The 21,480-nt window shown below is 34.0% G+C and overlaps 2 protein-coding genes across 3 annotated transcripts; one reads left to right on the top strand and one right to left on the bottom strand.

Annotated features, from left to right (window-relative positions):
* Window positions 1-3,558: 3,558 nt before the first annotated feature.
* LOC114380453 (serine/threonine-protein phosphatase BSL3-like) lies at window positions 3,559-15,449 on the top strand. 2 transcript variants are annotated; one of them, XM_028339524.1, is made up of 21 exons: window positions 3,559-4,621; window positions 6,749-6,809; window positions 6,908-6,986; window positions 7,093-7,172; window positions 7,264-7,358; window positions 7,458-7,557; window positions 8,404-8,473; window positions 9,170-9,271; window positions 9,350-9,431; window positions 9,612-9,791; window positions 10,385-10,664; window positions 10,733-10,982; window positions 11,081-11,251; window positions 11,742-11,980; window positions 12,893-12,977; window positions 13,068-13,166; window positions 13,245-13,444; window positions 13,524-13,599; window positions 14,209-14,344; window positions 14,425-14,564; window positions 14,777-15,449. In XM_028339524.1, the coding sequence occupies exons 1-21, from the start codon at window positions 4,207-4,209 to the stop codon at window positions 14,858-14,860; spliced, it is 3,024 nt and encodes a 1,007-aa protein (XP_028195325.1). In that variant the 5' UTR covers window positions 3,559-4,206; the 3' UTR covers window positions 14,861-15,449. The 2 variants fall into 2 exon arrangements, with proteins under 2 accessions (XP_028195325.1, XP_028195326.1); XM_028339525.1 differs by having other exon boundaries at window positions 3,562-4,621; window positions 10,745-10,982.
* A 137-nt stretch (window positions 15,450-15,586) lies between these two features.
* Window positions 15,587-21,261, bottom strand: LOC114380454 (J domain-containing protein spf31-like). The gene is made up of 9 exons (XM_028339526.1): window positions 20,993-21,261; window positions 19,678-19,768; window positions 19,538-19,598; window positions 18,246-18,323; window positions 17,634-17,707; window positions 17,285-17,398; window positions 17,061-17,168; window positions 16,149-16,187; window positions 15,587-16,033 (listed from the first exon to the last, which is right to left on the bottom strand). Exons 1-9 carry the CDS (start codon window positions 21,091-21,093, stop codon window positions 15,947-15,949), a joined length of 753 nt encoding a protein of 250 aa, XP_028195327.1. The 5' UTR covers window positions 21,094-21,261; the 3' UTR covers window positions 15,587-15,946.
* Between the last annotated feature and the right edge of the window lie 219 nt (window positions 21,262-21,480).

Genomic DNA, 21,480 nt, shown 5'->3' with positions numbered 1-21,480 from the left:
TTTTAATCATATTTTCTCTTATTTGGTAATATTGTTAAATATTTACATCATAATTTTATGTTATTTCTAATACCAATGGAAAATGTTTTATTTATAAAAAAAGTAAAAAAATTAAAATTATGATTAAAACATTATTTTCTAACCAGTTTTTCCCCTGTTTTACTCCTAATAGTTGGTTAATTTAAAACAAAATCAACTACTAAAATACCTGTTGAGAGAGTCAATTGGATATTAAAACCAATTCATCCTCAATTCCTTACACATACTTTTCTATTCAACTGACTTTAAATGTTTATAAACAATAAACCAAACAGATACTAAGTCTTGCAATTTGTATTCAACTACTTACAACAAGGATAGAAAAACATTTAAATGGCATAAAGTTGGAAAACAAAGAGAAATCAACCTCGAGAGAAAAAAAGGAATGCTCAAATTTCGTTCTATCCTTTCTTTCTCTTATAATGGTTGTGTCTATTTTTTGTAAGTTAAAATATACAGTTTAAATTAGATTAACGATTTTATTGTCTCATATTCTAAGTACACAGCTCAAAATGATAAAAATATAAAAAAAAATTAAAAAGCATTATCATATCAGTAATAAAACAGAATATTGATTGCATCAAGAAAAATATTTTTAGCTCCTTGATATATGCAACTAGTTCATAAAGAAAAAGAAAAAACGTAAAACTAAAAGTGAATATTTCTTGTCTAAAGCCAATTTAGAGGGACCTTTTCCCCGGAACACATACTTTTCCATAAGAATATTTCTAACATGTTGCATTAAATTAATTAAAAAAAAGTGATGATGGATTAAATCTAAAGGACTAAAAAATATATATTGCAGATAAGGTGATTATGATACTGATCTGGCATATAATTGGTCCACGTGGACTTGTCTAGGAGATTCCATAATTGTTAGAATTATAAAAATGATGAGTTGACATAATAGATGGTCATGCCACCCTGCTTAATGTGACAAACACAAATTCCCTATCGCACTTAAAATAATTGGTTATTAATCAAATATATGATTCATTAAAAAACATACACATAAAGTAACAAGATCCAACACATTTAATATATGATTGAGTTTTTTAAACATACTACCAGAAATTTGATTTTTTAGCCTGCGTACGAAGAAGACTTCATCCGGAGAGATAAGAGTGTTCATACCGTGTTAAAAATAAAAATGTTCAGAATAATTGATTTTTTTTTTGTTTCAAGACACAAAAATTCCTCAAATAGATTTTATTTGTCTTAACCAAATCCATTTTATACACATATTTAAAAAAGTTCAATTAAATTTTATGCGTATATAAAAATGGTCATGATGCACATATAAAAAGGATAAAAAATTGTAATATATACTACAATAATCAGACTATAGAGAAACTCATAACAGTTAGGTACATATATTTATTTTTATAAGAATAAGTGTGTCCAAACAAAAAGTGTCTTTACACTTGTAGTGGGAAAAAATGTTTTAACTATAATTAAATAATCAATTATTAATATTTTCTCACAATTAATTTATTGATTGTTATTTAATCAATTATATAAAAAGTTTTGTGCCTAGATGTTTTAAATGGATAGTAAACTTTTTTTTTATTAATGAATGAAAAGTAATTTAAAAGTAACATAAAATTACTTTTATAAAAAAATTTTACAAAAATGGGATATGCATTGATTATTTGTGGAAGTTTTGCACTTAAAATAATCATTCAAATATGTTTTTAATTATTAAAAATATAGTCATTATAGATTTAGTTCTCTGAAAACAATTATTAATTCTGATTGTCATACATTTTATTTTTAAAGTGGTTTTAACACTATTTGATGAAAAACTAATATGCATCTAAATATATCATGTCAAAAATCATTTTGAGATAACATGTCTATATGTATGTCGCTTCATCGATAAATAAATGACAAAGATTTAATCTCCAATTTTTTTAAAATTTATGAGTATCAAAACTAAAAAAAAAAACTAAAACTAAATTTAATCATATTTGTAAGAAATAAAAATATATTTTATCCTGAAAATATTTTTTGAAGATAAAACCAGAAAAAAAAATAATTATAAAATAATTTAATAGTTCTGGTTCATAAATTCTAAAAGTTTGATTTTAATTAAAAATAATTTTTGGTTTAATTGCATTTTTTATCCTTCAAGTATTGCAATAATGAGATTTTAGTTTTCAAATTTTACTCGTGTCAATTGGATCCCTAAGTATCCTAAATGTATCCTAAATGTGCAATATTAGTCTTTTAAGTTCCAAATGATTCAATTAAATTCCTTAGATATGATAATTGTATGGTTTTAGTCTCTTTGTTTAATAAATACCATTACTTTTGTTAATATAGGTGAATAATATATCTTAGGACTAAAATCATATAATTGTGATGTCTAGAACACTTAATAAGTGCAATTGAAACATGAGGAACTAAAATAATATATTTTTAATGCTTGTCTATCTAATTGACATAATTACAAAGGACAAAAAGTATAATTAAGTAATTATTTTTTATATAAAAATATTTTTTATCTTGTTGATTTAAGTTTGATTATTATGTATTATTACTTAAATATTTTTATACTATCAATTAATAAAAAATTATTTAAAATATGATTTTAAAACGATAATTGTAAAAGCCTTATCATACTCAATTGATAATTTAATGAAAATATAAAAAACTTTGTAATATCAATACATACATTCTAATATAAGTGCAACCAATGTATACCAAAAACTAAACTCTTTTATCTTTATTTTTTTTATTACCAGGTTTATTTAGATACATTCGCTTGATTAATTCCCTTTTATACTTGTTTAGTTGACTAATGATATATTTGGTCGTGAAAACATAAATAAAGTGAATGTAGGAGAAATAAAATAAAAATAACATAAAATGTTTAATTGTGTGATTTAAGAGAAATATGTCATAAATAAAATAAAAATAATGATAAAGTTGATTGATTTGAATAAAATGAAAACAGAAAATTTAATATATTTTTAAATACCCAATGACAAATGTAAATATGCTAATTAGGCAACAAACATAAAATTGTTTTCTCTAATACATGATATACCACTCTTTAAGGGAGAAATTTTTTTCCATCCAAACAAAAACGTGTTATATTTAATACAAGATTTTAAACTTTAAATTTACTTATTAATTTAAAAAAGCATCATAAATATTAAAAATAAAGTTTTTATTAAAAAATATTATTAGTACACGCTCATCATGACTTTCAATTCATTCTTAAATCTTAAGTTATTTTTTTTATATATTATTTCTTTAATCAAGCTGCAAGACATTTTTGTTGGATTGTAATTTATTATTTGTCTACTACTACTACGATCTATCCAAACAGCCAAACAGGGTATCGATTCAGGTGCAGATTATATAATTAATAATGAAAAAAAAAACATACTCACAACCCAACACATAACAGAGAATCCAATACATTAGCGCGTGCTTTCACATTGTTGCGCTTTCTAACTGAGCCGTTAAATAATAATAGGAACCAGCCAGCCAGCTAACACCCTTAAACGGTTTAAGCAATCCCCGCTTATCCCGGTTACCCAATTCTCCTTCTCCGCCGTCACGCCGCCACCGTACATGCCCTAACCGGTTCATCTCGGTCACGGTCACCCCCTCTAATACTTTTCTAAAAAAATAACAGAATATTCATAAAAATATATATTGAGAAAAACACAAAAGGCAAAAAAAGAAGAAAAGAAATAAAATCTAGAAAGAGAAAGACACAACACCTTCAACTCAACCTCAGAGAAAGTGATTGGATTTATTTATCTATTTTAATTTTAATTTCTTTTCCTTTTTCCGCTTTGGGGCTGTGAGTGTGTGTTTTTCGTTGTTGTGTGGCCTTTGATATTGTCTCCGTTCCCGTTTCGTTCTTCTTCCGCTTCTTCTTTTCTTTTCTTTTCTTTTCTTTTCTCCGAGTTTCAACTTTCAACACAGAAGAGAGAGAAAGATATATATACGTTTCGTCCGAGCTGAGGCTTTTTAATTGCGAACATTGAGTTTGTTTGTGTTTCTTCGTTGCACGTGCTATCGAAGGACTCGAGTTCGTTTGAGGTGTTTTGATTCCGCGAAACGAATCGAAATGTTGGTTCGGAATTTGATTTCGCCAGAATTCTAGCTCCGATCTCACGAAATTGCTCGAATCTTAGGGCTGAAGCAATGGATGTCGATTCCTCGATGGTGCCGGAGACCGATCACGATCCCGCCGTACAGAACCACGCCGCCGATGACCCGGCGCCGGACGCGGCGGAGGGAGAACAGCTAGGGGAGCCGCCGTCGTCCGGAGGCGGATCTCCGGAGCAGACGCAGCCGGCGCCTGCTTCGGCGCCGCAGAGTCCGGTGGTCGGACCGAGGCTGGCGCCTAGTTACACAGTGGTGAATGCAATTTTGGAGAAGAAGGAGGACGGACCGGGGCCGAGGTGCGGCCACACGCTAACGGCGGTGGCGGCGGTCGGAGAGGAGGGGACCCCAGGGTACATTGGTCCGAGGTTGATTTTGTTCGGCGGTGCCACTGCTCTTGAAGGCAATTCCGCGGCGACAGGGACTCCTTCATCTGCTGGAAATGCTGGCATACGTATGTGCTTAATTATTTTACCGTGCTTTCATTTCCCCCAGCGTATGTTATACTGTTAATGTAACATTCCTCGGGATTTTGTGGCCGATTATTTTGAGTTTTGGTATGTGTTAGTTACTTAGTTTGGTAACTGCAGGCTTTGCATGCTTCTTGTGTTTTAAAGTAGAATTAACATGGACGGGCTTTTGTTTTTGTCAAGGTCTAGGGGTTAGTTATTGCAGTTTTTTAAATGTGATGACTCCTGAATCCTGATTGTATTGTTGTTTTAGGTCATGTAAGTGCATAGATGGCATTGTGGCAATGGATTGCTGTTTTTTAGACTATTCAATTCAATTTCCATGGCATCTTTTAGCCTTTGGTGTTTATGGAATTGTTTCCCTTCATGGAAGCTAGGGTTTTCGTAAATCTGGCTTTGTTGACCAAGGTTTTAAATCTTGATTGAGTTGTGACTGGATTTGCATTGGGGTTGTGGTTGTGGCAGCCACCACCACCAAGATGTTATAAGTGCATTACGTGATGTGGTCTGCACTTTAATTCCTTCTTGTTATATATTTATTTATTTATTGGGATGGAACCTAGCTCTGTTGTTTACAAAAAGTCCATACTAGTTCACTTTGACGGATGAGGTAGATTGGAGTAGAAATGAATGGAAATCACATTCATTAACTATTCATTGTTGGATACACCAAACAAAACCAAACCTAATCCCATTGGTGGTGTCTGCTACATAGACTAAACACTGTCTTGGCACTTTATGAAAAACTAAAATTCCAGCATATTCATTTAGAGTAAAACCTTTTTAAAATTTTCTCTGTTTTTCTTGACCCCTTTTAATTAAACTATCTTCAATTTTATTTACTTTTCACGTTGGACCTTTGTTGTTCTTTTGCTCACATGATCAAACCACCTTAGACTAGTTTATCTTGTTTTCTATTCATTAAGTGCAACTCCAACTTTTTCCAAATATTTCATTAATTCATTCCTAATACAGGTTTGTGTGTGCATGAGGCAATAAATGGAATGAATTGATTATTAATATACAACTTTTTTTGTATTTTATGGTTGGTTGTCATTTGGAAATTCTTAAAATTTTATTTAAGTCTTTCCACAGACTTCATTTTTTTCCTATTTTTGATTTTGAGGGGAACAAAAAGTCAAGTTGACAGATGTTACAGGGAACACTTCATTCCATTTGGCTTTATATATAATGCATCCAAAAGATGGATTTAGTGGTTCCTTCTGTTAGTGTCTGTTCTGTTCCCCTTCATAGCCATTGCATTCACCCAAACAAGCTTGTCAAGAACTAATTCTCCTTACAGATAAGCTCTCTTGGGTGAAAGGCCATGGATGGTTTTATATCTAATGCACCCTGTAAGCAAGAGAATCTCAAGTTTGAAGTGTAGACAATGTACAAACCCAATTTACTGTGTCTTAAAGTTTACTTTAATTATGAATAATGGTGGTGACAAGGATTGAATTCTTTACCACTTGGTCGTAAAAGCTACCACCTTGTCAAGAGCTAACTCTTCTAAAAGCTTAAGCTCTTAGTTGGAGGTCCTTGAATGTGACACTTATTCATTGGTTTAGTGGTATAAGGAGCTCAACAAACCCCATTTTTTACTTTAGAAAGAGCAATTCTATTTCATTTTATGTTGTGAAAATTTATTCATTCAAATGATGTTCTATATAAGTTGAAGTTCTTGAAAATAACAATGCATTTTTTTCCATGCCCATTATTGTAACATAGAATATCATGTTTTTGTTCATTTGTAGCACTAAATGCTTGTTCTATTTCTCAAAGTAAGTCACCCTGGTAGGAAAATGTTCATAACTCTACTATTATGGTGCATATCGATGTTGGTAACCAAATACCGAAAACTTGATTTGGTGCAAACATTCTTGATTATTTGAGAATTGGCTACTTCTGCTTATCTTCCCGCAAGGAGTAGCACAGGATAAACAATAATTTATATAGATTTGTGTGTTTTTCCCTTTGAAGAAGAGTTGATATTGATTGGATTAAGGGAGCTTCTTTGTGAATGAAATGATATGTACTATAGCTTTAACAATTGAGTGTTATAGTTGTTTATGCTTACAATTTATCCTGTTACATGATTTGCATTTCAGGTTTAGCTGGTGCCACAGCTGATGTCCATTGTTATGATGTCTTGACTAATAAATGGTCTAGGTGAGCTTAGAACTAAGTTATTCTTTCTCACCTCCATTAAGACTTAATTATTACTTGCATACTTTGCATCAGTGCTTAATAAGGGAAATATCATGCAGGATAACTCCCTTTGGAGAACCTCCCACTCCTAGGGCTGCACATGTGGCGACTGCTGTAGGAACTATGGTGGTTATTCAGGTAGCATGGAAAGGATATCTTATAGGTTATCTTAATATTGCTGAATTTATTTCCTTTCTTTAAATGATTAGCTTAGTTCTTAATGGAATATTGCCATGTTACACAGGGTGGCATTGGTCCTGCTGGTTTGTCAGCGGAGGACCTTCATGTTCTTGATCTCACTCAGCAATGGCCACGCTGGCATAGGTTTGAATTGTAACCTATGTGATTTTTCCTTGATGACTTAATGTTTCCAATGTTATTTAATCTAATCTAGAGGGTTCTGAATTTTATGTAGAGTGTCTGTTCAGGGCCCTGGACCCGGGCCACGCTATGGACATGTAATGGCTTTGGTGGGGCAGAGGTATCTAATGGCAATTGGAGGCAATGATGGTAACTACTTAAATGCCATCCCTTTAGCATTGCGTGCCTTGGCTTTTATTGTGTGTGAAAATTTATTGGATGTCACATTACTTGGTCTTTGCCTTCCAGGAAAGAGACCTTTGGCTGATGTATGGGCCCTGGACACAGCTGCTAAGCCTTATGAATGGCGCAAGCTAGAGCCAGAAGGAGAGGGCCCACCTCCATGCATGTATGCTTCTGTTTCCATGAATTCAGCCTTATTAGACTCATATTTTGCCATCACTATCTGCATATTGGTTTTAAATTCTTATGAACACGTGATAGGCTTTGTGTGCTTTTTTAAATTCTGAACACAGTCACTCTAATTATTGTACTAGCCAAATTGTTGAGTGGTTAAATTAAATAAAGACTTCATTCCAGTTTGCCTTTATGTTAATTGGTTTAAATGATCTTTTTATGGATTTAATGTAAGTTGTTATCTTTGTTTCATGTTCATAGTTTTTTTAAAACTATTTTCATGTCAAGTCTTGCACTTGTTTTTTATTGATCTTTTTCTCATTTTTTTTTCTCTAAATAAAATTTGACCATGTTTCTATAAAAATTAAAGCAAGTTGAATTGTCAGAAATTTTCAATAGTTTCCATGTAGCAATAATGTCCATTTGTTTACTATTATTACTTGGTAAAGTTGGACTGTTGTGTTATTTTTTGATTGCTTTATTCTTTATTCTTTGTGTGAGCATTGTGATTATAGAGTAGGCTCATCTTCATTTTCTTTTGGTTTTCTGTACAAAAACTTGAGTTAGACTGCAGCTTGAGTAGGGTTTGAATTGAACCTCATCTTAATTTGGCAGTTTTGGTTAGCATTACTATCACTGTTTCTGGAATGAACTTACCTCATTATAGCTTTTTTTTTTTTTTTTGTCAGCACAAGAGGATACTTTAAATATCTTACATTAGAAGATGAAAACAAACAATTCTGTAGAGTGTAGACTTACCTTATATTTATTAGTTGGCTATCATTTGGTGCAACTTGTCATGGTGTGATTTTCATTTTTCCATTTAATCTCTGACTAGGTATGCAACTGCAAGTGCACGCTCTGATGGACTTCTTCTGCTTTGTGGAGGCAGGGATGCCAATAGTGTTGTGAGTTATCTATTCATTTTGTTGATTCATGGGAAGCTTGCAATTTGTGTCCGAAACTTAAGTCTTTTTTGTGATGTCCCTGTCTCTGCATTTCCTTGCATATGGTTTGCCCTTATAGTGGTCCATTCAGAGTTAACTGTCGTTGCTGAATCTTTAAAAAGAGAGTAAACCAGAAGAGTACTGAGTCCAAACTCTCCCATCAGAATATGCAAAGCAGTAGACCCAAGTAAAACGAAGATTGTAACTGGCCTACCTCTATCTCTCATGTTTTAAGTGAAAATCTCAATTCAAGGGCCTAGATAGAACAAAATTAATTTATAAGGAGATCATGTAAAGTGAAAGATTTTCATGTTGATATTTGAATTTAAATTTAAATGATGAGAAACTTTCAGAAACTACTGGAGTACTTTTTGAGTTATTGCATGTTGAAGTTCCAGCAGCTTTTCTTGAGCAGGCTATACATGATTGTAGAAATCAAATATTTACAGATGGCTTTTATAGTTGTGGTCATTTTATGTTGAGTTACGCAATTGATCCCTTTCAATGTTGCTTTCTGTTTTGGGCCTTATTCTTATTCAGACTAACTCTAGTTATATTCCTATATAATTTCTGCTAGACAGTTATTTGTTGTGGCTCTTGTGAACTATTTCTTCCTATGCTTTGTTGAAAATATCTTTTTACCAATTATGTTTGCAGCCATTGTCAAGTGCATATGGACTTGCTAAACATAGAGATGGTCGTTGGGAATGGGCAATTGCCCCAGGTGTCTCACCATCACCAAGATATCAGCATGCAGCGGTTGGATTCAGTTTCTTTTATTCTCATTTTCTTAGTTGAGTATACGTTCAGGGATCATGCTTAATTTAATGATTCTAGGTATTTGTTAATGCAAGGCTCCATGTGTCTGGTGGGGCTCTTGGTGGAGGACGGATGGTTGAAGACTCATCAAGTGTGGCAGGTGCTGATCATGGCGTTGCTTAAATTTTTAGTTTGTTGGCTGGTGCTCTGTTTTTTTTTTTTTGCTATGATCTGGATTTTGTGTAAACGGGCTATTATATCAATTTGCTTGTATATGGAGACAACATTTAGTGTTATTCCAATTGATGTTGTATTTTTGGATTTTTTTCCCTATCTGTAGTATTGGACACTGCTGCTGGTGTTTGGTGTGATACAAAATCTGTTGTTACGAGTTCAAGAACTGGTAGATACAGTGCTGATGCAGCAGGAGGAGATGCTGCAGTTGAGTTGACTCGGCGTTGTAGGCACGCAGCAGCTGCTGTTGGTGACCTAATTTTTATTTATGGTGGTTTACGTGGGGGTAAGCCATAAATATAACTTTTTGTGGATTCATTCCACTGGATTGTATTTCCTATTTGCTTGGTATCATGTTATATCTTAATCTATGTAGTTGTGACTATTCAGATAACTACTTTGTGCTCCTTACATTACAGGTTGAAATTCTTTTCTGTTATCTTTTATTACACGTTTTGTACTTTTAATAAAACTTACGTCAGTTTTGGCTGCTATGATGACTTTAGTGAACATTCGTCTCATCATGAACTAGTCAATGCAGGACAAAAACAAAACTTCTTGTATTAAAGGAGCTTTTAAGCTAAAACTGCTAAATAACTTGTACTTCATTTTTGAAGTTATTATTTTGAGCTTTAACTTTGAAGTGACTTTTAAGCCATAAAAGAGCCGGTCCAAATATAACCTTCTTTTATTGATTTTCTCCAACAACCAAGGTGTGTTTTTCCTTTTGATCAAGTGGATAAAATTTTGGCCCCTATTATTAGTTTTCAATAAAATGACCATCCAATCCCTGTTCATCGTGCAAGCCGAAATGTATGATTTCATCTAAAATATTTACTCGCTTTATGTTTGTTTTAACCTTTTTTAGTAAATATATAGGAGTCTTGCTAGATGACCTACTTGTTGCTGAAGATCTTGCTGCTGCTGAGACAACAGCTGCTGCTTCACATGCTGCTGCTGCTGCAGCTGCATCTGCATCTAATGTACAAGCAGGACGCTTACCTGGACGATATGGATTTGCTGATGATAGAACGAGGGAAACGATGCCTGAGGCAGCTGCTGATGGTTCTGTTGTTTTAGGAAATCCAGTTGCGCCACCAATGAATGGTGACATTTATACTGATATCAGCACTGAAAATGCCATGCTTCAGGGACCTCGGTAAGATAGTTTTCATTTTCATTGGGCAAAGTATTTAATGTTACTTGTTTGGCTTCATTCATCTGAAGGCCTTTGAACAGGCGAACTGCTAAAGGTGTGGAGTATCTGGTTGAAGCATCAGCTGCAGAAGCTGAAGCTATCAGTGCAGCACTGGCTGCTGCCAAGGCACGGCAGGAGAACGGAGAAGTTGAATTGCCTGACAGAGACCGTGGGGCGGAGGCTACCCCAAGTGGGAAACAAACATCTTCCTTGATTAAGCCTGACTCTGCAGGTTCAAATAACATTACTCCTGGGGGAGTTCGGCTGCATCACAGAGCTGTGCGTAATACATTTTCATTACCAGGGAAAAAGTATTCTGTGTACAAGTTTCCATAAAATATTTAGGCACATTTTTGGTTGTGTTGAATTTTCTCCAGGTGGTTGTTGCTGCAGAGACTGGTGGAGCATTAGGAGGCATGGTTAGACAGCTTTCAATAGATCAATTTGAAAATGAAGGCAGGCGGGTTGGTTACGGGACTCCAGAAAATGCAACTGCTGCCAGGAAATTATTAGATCGGCAGATGTCTATCAATAGTGTGCCAAAAAAGGTACAGATTCATCTCTACTACACAGAATAATAATATTTCATATTAATAATACTAGAGAAATACTTTGCAGCTTGTCACGTGGTTGTTCATGTTTATTGACCATTCTTTCATTGCCATTGCTTACTCCATCTTGCATCACAATTTTCTGATAATTATGTTTGGGAGGTTTCTAGTCATGGTTTGTATGGCTTTATCATACCTCTTGTGTTGGATTACAGTTGAAAAAGAAACTTCTTTATTAATTTCTGTCACACCAATTACATTCTCTAATATGCTTTTATAGGAGAACAACTAACCCTAAAATAAGGAAACTATGACTTGAAGATAAATAGGAAAAGATAAAAAAGAAAAAAAGATGATAAAAGATCAAATAAGCTAATGATGGATCCCCTAAGATATTTCTGTTATTTACAGCAATTACTAAGCATGTTTGCTTTGTCTTATATTCAGATTCAGATTTGTTTCTTATGGAGTTTCCTCACTTTTATAGGTCATTGCACACCTCTTAAAGCCTCGTGGATGGAAACCACCAGTACGCCGGCAGTTTTTCTTAGATTGTAATGAAATTGCTGATCTTTGTGATAGTGCTGAGCAGATATTTTCGAGTGAACCAAGTGTCTTGCAACTAAGGGCTCCAATTAAAATATTTGGTGATCTACATGGACAGTTTGGTGATCTCATGCGCCTTTTTGATGAGTATGGTGCACCATCAACTGCTGGTGACATTGCGTAAGTTTCATAGCTATTGTTGATGGTTATTTGTGAATAATGGTACTATTATGTTGTACATCACAGTGACTACGTTTCAATTGGCTATTCTGGGTCAATAGGTTAATTTTTGTATTGGGGCATGGTTGTTGATGTAAAAGATGTCCAATCAAAACCACAACCAGCTTGTTTTCTTAGTTTGTATGGTGCATTGTTGAGATCTTTGAGCAAATTCTGGCTGATTATTCAACATGTACATTTTATATTAAGTATGCCTAGTTAGCACAAAAATGCACGATTCACATACTGCCTCACTGGAATGATATAATTCATTTTTGTAGATTTTATTTTATTTTTATATTTAAATTATGCTCTGAATAGGATTTCTCTTGGCAGTTTGCTTTTGATATTGATACTTTAGCTTACTAGATTGTTTATTTTAGTGGGGACAAACAAGTAAATTGTTATGTTAATATGGGAGCTTATGGTGTCAAATGGAATAGAAAAGGAGGTCAAAGAATATGAAATCATTTTTTAATACTGAAAGATTTCTTGCAATTATTACATTCTTGATTTTTAAAGATGGTGCTGCACTAGAATCAAATCAATTGCATGAGGAGTGGAAGGTTGAGAAATATATTTATGATTGTGTGATTCAAATTTAGGAAAATTTTCTTGGCTATGTACATGACCACTACCTGTCGTTCACCCAAAGTTTATAATTGTCTTCTCATAGTCATAGTTTTATTCTAAATACAGGTGTTAAGAGTAATACTTCAGCACAATATTCAATCTTGTTAGTAAAATATATCTTCTTTTGTTTATCTCTTTTCCCTTTTCCATCTAATCCATAAAATATCAAAAGGGCTATTATAATACTAGTTTTTAGGCATTTGATTTTCTCTATTGCTAATTTTGTAAAATGACTATCAGATATATCGATTATCTATTCCTAGGAGATTATGTTGATCGGGGACAACACAGTTTGGAAACTATAACCCTTCTTCTTGCTCTGAAGGTACTTATGATTGTTTCAATTGTCTTTCTATTTTTTTTTTGGTCAAAATTGATGGCCTCAGATTTATGCATAGTTTTGTAAATATTGCAGGTTGAGTATCCCAACAATGTACATTTAATACGTGGAAACCATGAAGCTGCAGATATTAATGCACTGTTTGGTTTCCGAATTGAGTGCATAGAGAGGATGGTAAGGAATTTCATGTACTAGAAATTGTGTCTTGTTTATATTGGGTTCATCAACCAATCATGAAAAATTGTTGATCAGGGTGAGAGAGATGGAATTTGGACATGGCATCGGATAAACAAGCTGTTTAATTGGCTTCCTCTGGCAGCTTTAATTGAGAAAAAAATTATTTGCATGCACGGTGGTATTGGTCGTTCAATAAATCATGTAGAACAGATTGAAAACATTCAGCGTCCAATTCCAATGGAAGCAGGATCAATTGTGCTTATGGATCTATTGTGGTAGGTGCATGTTTGTTATTGCTTGTTCGTGATTGTACTTCATGTCCCTCAGGATAATAACAGCATGAAATGTTTCCAGGTCTGATCCTACAGAGAATGACAGCGTGGAAGGACTGCGACCAAATGCTAGAGGTCCTGGATTAGTTACTTTTGGGGTGAGTGTTCCTTACCCATTGCCATTTTGGAAGTAATTTTTCCGGCTTTATATAGTAATTTGGTTGTTTCAGTGTTTAGATGAAATAAAAAATGGTAATACATATTAATATGCTAATACTTGTTTATGTGATAGAATTTGATAATTTAGAATGCTTGTATATTATTATTTAATTCATTATTCTAGAAACCCTTGGCAATGCATTTCTAATGTTGGATTTTCAAGCATCCTTTGAAACGTGAAATCTTCTTTTTTAGACCGGAAATGCATTGATAGAGTAGAAGTTTTTTTTTTTTTTTGAAGTGTAGTAGACTTTTCAGTGTAAAAGTTTGTTACATTATCATTTATCATATATGTTAAGATTGTTAACTTTTGTAATAATTATTTTAAAAATTATATTCAGGGTGATTTCTAATTTGTTTACAGATAAAAATCTTTGCTTTGACAATGCATGACAATTAAACTCGTTAATTGAAGAGTGTTTATCTTTGAAACTTTTGCAAGTTTGTAGCATGTATCTATGAGATGATTATATTTGAAAGGTCGGTGAATAGATTTAAATTTAATAGGTAATGAAACTGATTAATGCCTGTAAATTCTTATTGTGCAGCCCGATCGGGTCATGGAATTTTGTAACAACAATGATCTTCAGCTGATTGTTCGTGCACATGAATGTGTGATGGATGGGTTTGAGCGTTTTGCCCAGGGACATTTGATCACACTTTTTTCAGCGACTAATTATTGTGGTATGTTACTGAGTTCTGCGTTGATCTTTCCTTCTTTGGTCATGTTCCCTTCTAAGTTTTGGCACTACTTGCTCCAATAGGTACCGCAAATAATGCTGGGGCAATATTAGTTTTAGGTAGAGACCTTGTTGTGGTTCCTAAACTAATCCATCCATTACCACCAGCAATTTCTTCACCAGAAACATCACCAGAACCTCATATTGAAGATACATGGATGCAGGTACTCCTTCAAATATTTTCCATTAAATAGTAGTGCTGCGTAATAATTGGTATTACAGCTATCGTGTCATGTATATTTGATAGCTGCATTAACGCCTCTAGTTAAACTCATTCAGGAAAAAAAAAGCACGTTAAAGTTACTTTTGAGCTTGTCATTTCACAGTATTATGGTGCTTATATCGAAAAATTTAACAATGCTATTGATACATACAGGAGTTGAATGCTAACAGACCGCCAACGCCAACAAGAGGCCGTCCCCCAGTAACAAACGACCGAGGTTCGCTCGCTTGGATATAGTGATCATTAAGAATGTCCCTTCATATTTATGCCGTACTGGTCGTGCTATCAGCCTTGTTTTAGTGTTATGTATATAGCATGATGCCATTTACGGGAGTCTCCGAGCCTGTGAACTTAATCCCTGCAGAAAGTTTTGGTTCTCATCACTCCATCAGCAGGCCTTGATAAGATAAGATATGCATTTTCCGCATCACTCCATCAGAAAGTTTTGGTTCTCATCATGCTACGTTTACTTGGACCAAGCTAGAAAGAAGTTCGCAATCCAAGTTCACCCCCCCGTTTGTAAATTGAGCATAGGTTACGAAATCAAGGTTATGGTTGTCATGGAGGCTCTTTTTGTCTTTCAATTCTTACATATTTTTTACTTGCCCTAGGCTATTGTTGGGGTTTTGTTAATCAAGAGGACAGGAAGGTTTTTTTTTTTTTTTTTTTTTAATGTGATGGTGAGTTATATAAATCAGTTCTTGGAGGTCCTTGTATCATAGGTGTTGCTCGGTAATTTCATCTTTGTACAATTAATTTTTGAGTGAATCGATATTCTCCTATGAAGAATGTGAATTTTGATAATAGTTTTGTATTTTGCTGAAAATGGCTCGGGGGATTGGATTTTTGGTCAGGATTTACTTAGCTTTCAGATGTTTATGCCAGGCTTTTTTTTTTTATATTGACTATTTGCGGTGCTCAATGGCTAATTTCAATTGACAAATAATGGCATACTCTCCAAAGAACAGAAAAAAAAAAGTGAAAACAAATGTATTAATCACTAATCAGATTTTTCATCTTCGAGCAGCATGGGTGAAATCGCCATTTGTATCGAAATCAAATTCTCCATAAACCCGTGTTTAACCTAACACTAAAATGGCTCGCTGCGGATGACCAGTAATTCCTATTTATCAGTATTGGGATGCAAAGTGGATAGAGTCATTCGTCGGAGGTCTACACCATTAACATGCCTCAAATGACTCCAGTAATAAATCTGTTTAAAAGTATCTAACTGATACACAAAAGATGGCCTGCATAAATAAGTTCTCTCGAACTCCTGGTTTCAATTGATTGCTGTGATCTTCAAACTCAACGGCAGAACCCCTAACCTCTTTTTACAGGCCTTTGAACGTAGGATTTGTTGGGATCTTCTGTCTTCAGCTTCGGTGGCCGAATTTCTCCTTTCTTATTCTGCAGACATACAAAATGGTGGATATTATTACTTAAGCAACTATTATCCTTGGTTAACTTACAATGACAAACGGAATAGTTAAGTACATGAAAATCAGTAAGCTTAGCATCTCACCTTCTTTCCACCCTTCATAAAATCTCTCCAACTGGATACCTGATGATGAAGTGTGTTAATGTATACATCTTTCTTTATGTGTGTGTGTATTTTTTATTTTTTCTGATAAGAAATAGAATACTGCATGCAAACAAAATTCACTATCTTTTCTCTCTTTATAGGCTAGTAAGACACTTCAAACAATGTATCTACTCATCATTTGGATTAATTTTTAAAGAGCTGATGAAAAGCAACAGGTTCAAAGACCGGAGTAGGGCTTAAAATGCAAGAATTAAAAAACGGTGACCCAATGCACAAAACTCCTTATGTGTATGCAACAATTCCCGTGAGTGGAGAGGCTTCTCATGCAGTTGTCACTAAAACTAGTAATCACTCCCAGGTTATAGGGCTCACCCACTAAAATTTTAAGAGGTGTGCTTCAATACAACTTCAAGTTATTTAATTATTTTTAAATTTAAAAACTTCTATAAATTCAATGAACCCACAAAAATGGATTACCATGCTTATTAACTAAGATGTATAGGCCAAAGGCCACAAGTATTACCACCTAGGTTAGTGGTTAGTAAATAGGAACCATGAGAATACCATGGAATTGAAATCAGCCTTTGCAAACTGTATTTATAGTAGATTAGTTTACTGTGTCCCTAACAAAGTGATGTATATCTTCTGTTCAAATATTTTTCTTAATAAATATTATCTCATTACTCTATTATCTCCTGATATGCTGTCACACTGGCACTAAATGTTATACAGATAGCCAGAAAGTATATGTAGAACAAGGACAACATTTTTGGCCATATTGCAGAATACTTTATAGCTTCATTATAAATTTCACAGGCACACATCAGAACATCACAAATTGCAGTTTGATGTACAAAATTTAATTTAAAGATTAAGTCACAGAAAACTGACCCTCTTTTCTCGTGTTCCTTCCCATTCCTCCTCATGTTCACGCTTTCTTTTCCACATTTCTTTCTGTTCCTCTTCATCCCTTTTTAATCTGCCTTCCTCCTCAGATATCTACATAACATTGAATAACTTCAAAGGTGTAAATAGTCTCCAAATGATTTTGTCACTGGCATTTTCAAAGGCACGTTAAAATTTGAAAAAGTGGGTGGGGGGTGATTAGAGCATACCCTCATTTGCATTTTTCTTCTCCTCCATTCTTGTTCTGTTAATAGTTCACGAACTTTGACTTTGAGCTCCTGCCGGAATTCCTCTGATTGTTCATACTGTTTGTCATATTTTCCCTGAGACAAACAAAATGATATTCTTAAAAAGCAAGGGTACATTGTCTCTTAACTAACATTAATACTAAGTTTACAATATCAAAGTCAGGTACTCTGACCATTCAGTGTGTATTCAGACCACAAGGGAGGCGGAAGAGCCAACACACTCACACAAGGGGAGATTATTCTAGGTTGCAAAATCTGGTGTGGCAAAGATCTTAAAATTACAAAAGAACCCTAGTAAAATTATACATACCTCTTCAACCAAAGATTTCATTTTTGAAGCTGTATCTTTCTTCAGCTGCTTCTTCCTCTTTGCTCTAAGTTCTTCTGCAGTTCGCATCAATGAAAAAAAAAATGTTAGTTTTATTCTTTAATGTCCCTAGCTTTCCCAGGAATAAGGCATTTCTTCTACAGAGAGACTGCAGAAAAAGAAGGGAAAAAAACAGATAAATGAAAAAAAAAAAAAAGAAGCATGATCCCAAGTCACAAATTTGGGGTTTGCAAGTTGTAAACACATTAAATGAACTCCTCAATTGGGTGAATTCCTATGTAAGATCAGCTTGTAGACAGCTAGCCTATAAAAAACTTTTCCCATTGAGAGTTAATCACAGCACATAGTTGAAACAGGATCCATAATGACTTCTTATCATTAACCCGAAGTGCTAAAATCAAGGGGAGGGGGGATGACAAAAAAGTTACTATTGAATTGTTAAAGTCATAAAGATAGTAAACCAGGTTTCACAATAATTCAGATTTCAGATTAACTTCCTTTACAGTCCAAGATACAACCCTTAGTTGGAAAAAATAAACACCCTTTAATACACAATAACTAGATGCCAGGTACAAAAGACCAATTTACACTAACCTTTAGCTGAATTAACTTGGCTAAGAATATAATCTCTTTCATTTTGATCCATTAGTAACTGTTGAGCTTTCGCTAATGCTGCATTCAAGTAAATAGCACAGACAATAGTTAAAAAGAATGCAAACTTCCATGTGAACTGTCTAGCTGCAAAATTTCTACTTTTAGATCATAATAATAGAAATCTGATACAAAATACAGAATCAATGTATCACACAGAAAATCAAAAATAGGATCCAGCTTCCTAACTCTCCAATATTGTAGTTGTAGCCAGCAAGGGGTAGATATCAAACAAATAGCAGTTGAATGACATATACAATACCAATGGTAAATTATTTAATTTTCCTTCTTGGGCATCAATATATATAATTGATATATGGAAAAAAACATCAACACTGGATAGGTTAAGCTGAAGTTGATAAAAATGATAGTACAAAGTAGTAGATAAGAACAGTATAACTGTGAGAAATAGTGATGTATCCATACAAGCATACACAACTACTTGAACTTTCGAAGGCTATCTTCCACAGTTCCACTACATATGTCAAGGAGTGAAGTAATCTCTCGCAATCTGTCAGTTTTTGGTCTAGAACATGGAAATTATTCTAAAAGTAATTCATTCTTCCATGACCTAATTCCCTCTTCATGGTAAAGTGTATATATTATATATTTCAATTTATGCACACATATTTTCCTACTGGAAAGGAAATTAGCAACTTTTGGGACTCAAGCTGGTGTCCCTAACTAAATTATGTCTTTGGTTGAAGAGGTATGTACAATGTTACTAGGGTTTTACCATTCTCTGACCACAGCAAAAACTTTTAGGACTCAAGATAGTTAATCTAAAATTCATGAGCTAAACAATAAAGTAAGTAAATGTAGTTTTATTAGAGATTATTTGGGTCTAACTCAACTCCAAAAGCTAGCTCAAGAGAGAAAAGTTGTTTAGTCTTATACAAGGACTACTTTGGCCATATTCCTGGTTGATGCAGGGCATCTCTTAACACAACTCCCATGCCCTGAATTGGACATATGCAAGTGGCTCAATATCAAGACTAACTAGACCTAAACTATGGCCATATTCCTTAAAAGGCCTAAACTATGTTAATCAAACCCTAAAAGCCAGTTCAAGAGGTGAGTATTGCCTAAGTCTTAAAAAGGACTACTATGGCCATATTCCTAGAGAATGTGAGACATTTAACAAGTTCAAAGAAACAAGAAACAAACATAGATAAACAAGTAAAATGTTTAATTCCACCAAAGCTATCAATATCATAAAGCATGTATTCATGTACCTCCAAAAGCCTCCTTTGCTTGTGGATGCTTACATTTATCCGGGTGAACCATTAATGATAACTACATAAGATTTGCAAAGGTATGTTATAAGAAGCCAGCAGAACAGTTAAGACAGCCCTGAGCAGTAGGAAGACATTACCTTGCGGTACTGCTTTTTCACATCATCAATTGATGAATCAAATGGTAGGTTTAGATACTCAAATGGATTCAACTTAAAACAAGAGAGAATCCTGTGGAGAAAACCAAAACCATGAGAATGTTGATCAGTGGAGTGCATAGAACAAAGTTAAAACAATAACAAAATTTCTCATTTTCCACATAAATATTTGGTATAAGATCCAAGCATATTTTAAAATTACAAATTGAATGATATATATATATATATATTTTTTAAAATTCACCCACTACACAAGCTTGCCCCCCTCTCTCTGGCTTCTAAAGTTTCATTTTGGGATCTTTCAACCAATGTTCATTGTTAACAAACCATCAATTACTGATTTTGTTATAGAATTTAGGGGGGAAAGAGAAAGAAACAGAAAGATAGAGAAAGAAAGAAAGAGGGAAAGAGAGAAGAAACAGAATTGCGAGGATAGAAGGAAAGAGAAGAGAAACAAAGAGGTCAAGGAAATATGCACTGCACTCTGTGATTATCATTCAGTCTGTCTAAAATACAACAAACCTGCCTTATTTATAGACAACTACCTAACAGCCATAAAATAACAGTAGCTGACTAAAACTAACTAACTGACATCCTTTTCTTTTTATATTTAAATATCAGATTTCTTCCTTCAGCCACATGACATGCTTGTTACACCTCCGCTTAGAAAAACTCAATGTATTCCAGCCAGTGTAGAGCACAATATAATACAATGCTAACATTATCTTCAATGCAAACGATTCTTTAAAGTTACACTCAAAATGAAAATTATACACTCAGGTGAATGAATTTCATAACATTACTATAGGCCAAACGTAGATCAGTTCGTTGTTGATACTAAGATTCACCAGTTTTATAAAAACTCTGACAAACATCGCATCTATGAAAAACTCAAATTCAACATCGAAAGCAAAATTAAAATGCCAATCATTTATCTCAATACTCACGTAGACGCAGCATCATCCACATTCCAACAAGTCAATCGACACAATTTTCGGATCACGCAAAGATCTCAGCTCGTGAAGCTTCGGTGATCCAAATAAAACACATACGAAAAAACAAACACTCCAAAACCACAGCATAAATTCACCGACATATGCAATAATCACACAGTAATAACCGTCCAGAAATCCCAATCACCACCTAACCTAAACATAGCACCAACACACACATACATTAAAAAAATTACACGAAATGAAGAGAACGCAACAGAAAATTACGATTCAGAAGCACATAATCACATAGCACAGACAAAAAAAGAGAACGCAAAAATATATATACGAAGAGAGAGAAGCACCTAAGCACTTCGTTGTCTCTTTCAACTTCGCTAACTTCGGCGAAGAAGTTTTTGAGAAGCAAATCGTCATCGACGGTGGACGCGTGGTTTGTGTCTCCCATTTTCTGCTTCGTTCCCTTCCAGGAATTCACTGTTCAATTCAATTTGAGCTTCGAAAACAAGATTCGCTTGATCGAATCCTCTCAAACGACAACAAACAAACCTCTCTACTCAGGAACCGCAGTTTTTGAGACCTTATGTATGGCTAACATATTCTAGTAGTAGTATTTCTTTAAATATCGTTTTTTTTCATTTTTTTAATAAAAAATATCGCTTCTTCAACCATCAAACGAAATGTCGTTTTAGAGCAGGCTGAATGCAATAAAAGTTGGTATGAAGTAATTATAAAAAGGGTTCAACATTTTTTTTCCTCCTGAATATGCAAAAATGCTCATTTTTAGTATTTTTTTTCAAAAATATCAGTTTTTGATTTTCTATTTCTAAAAATA

The sequence above is a fragment of the Glycine soja genome, chromosome 12 (genome assembly GCF_004193775.1).
Source record: "Glycine soja cultivar W05 chromosome 12, ASM419377v2, whole genome shotgun sequence".
NCBI lineage: Eukaryota > Viridiplantae > Streptophyta > Magnoliopsida > Fabales > Fabaceae > Glycine > Glycine soja.
This window is presented reverse-complemented; position numbering and strand designations above follow the sequence as displayed.

What these genes read in the sequence shown, in the direction of transcription:
- LOC114380454 (XM_028339526.1), bottom strand. Translation starts at nt 21,093, where the DNA reads ATGGGAGACACAAACCACGCGTCCACCGTCGATGACGATTTGCTTCTC. An exon ending in AGAGACAACGAAGTGCTTAG is followed by an intron (nt 19,769 to 20,992) that starts GTGCTTCTCTCT and finishes TTTTCTCCACAG; the next exon opens with GATTCTCTCTTGTTTTAAGT. An exon ending in AGCAAAGGAGGCTTTTGGAG is followed by an intron (nt 18,324 to 19,537) that starts GTACATGAATAC and finishes ACTTGAATGCAG; the next exon opens with CATTAGCGAAAGCTCAACAG.
- LOC114380453 (XM_028339524.1), top strand. Translation starts at nt 4,207, where the DNA reads ATGGATGTCGATTCCTCGATGGTGCCGGAGACCGATCACGATCCCGCC. An exon ending in GAGGGCCCACCTCCATGCAT is followed by an intron (nt 7,558 to 8,403) that starts GTATGCTTCTGT and finishes ATCTCTGACTAG; the next exon opens with GTATGCAACTGCAAGTGCAC. An exon ending in AGACTCATCAAGTGTGGCAG is followed by an intron (nt 9,432 to 9,611) that starts GTGCTGATCATG and finishes CCCTATCTGTAG; the next exon opens with TATTGGACACTGCTGCTGGT.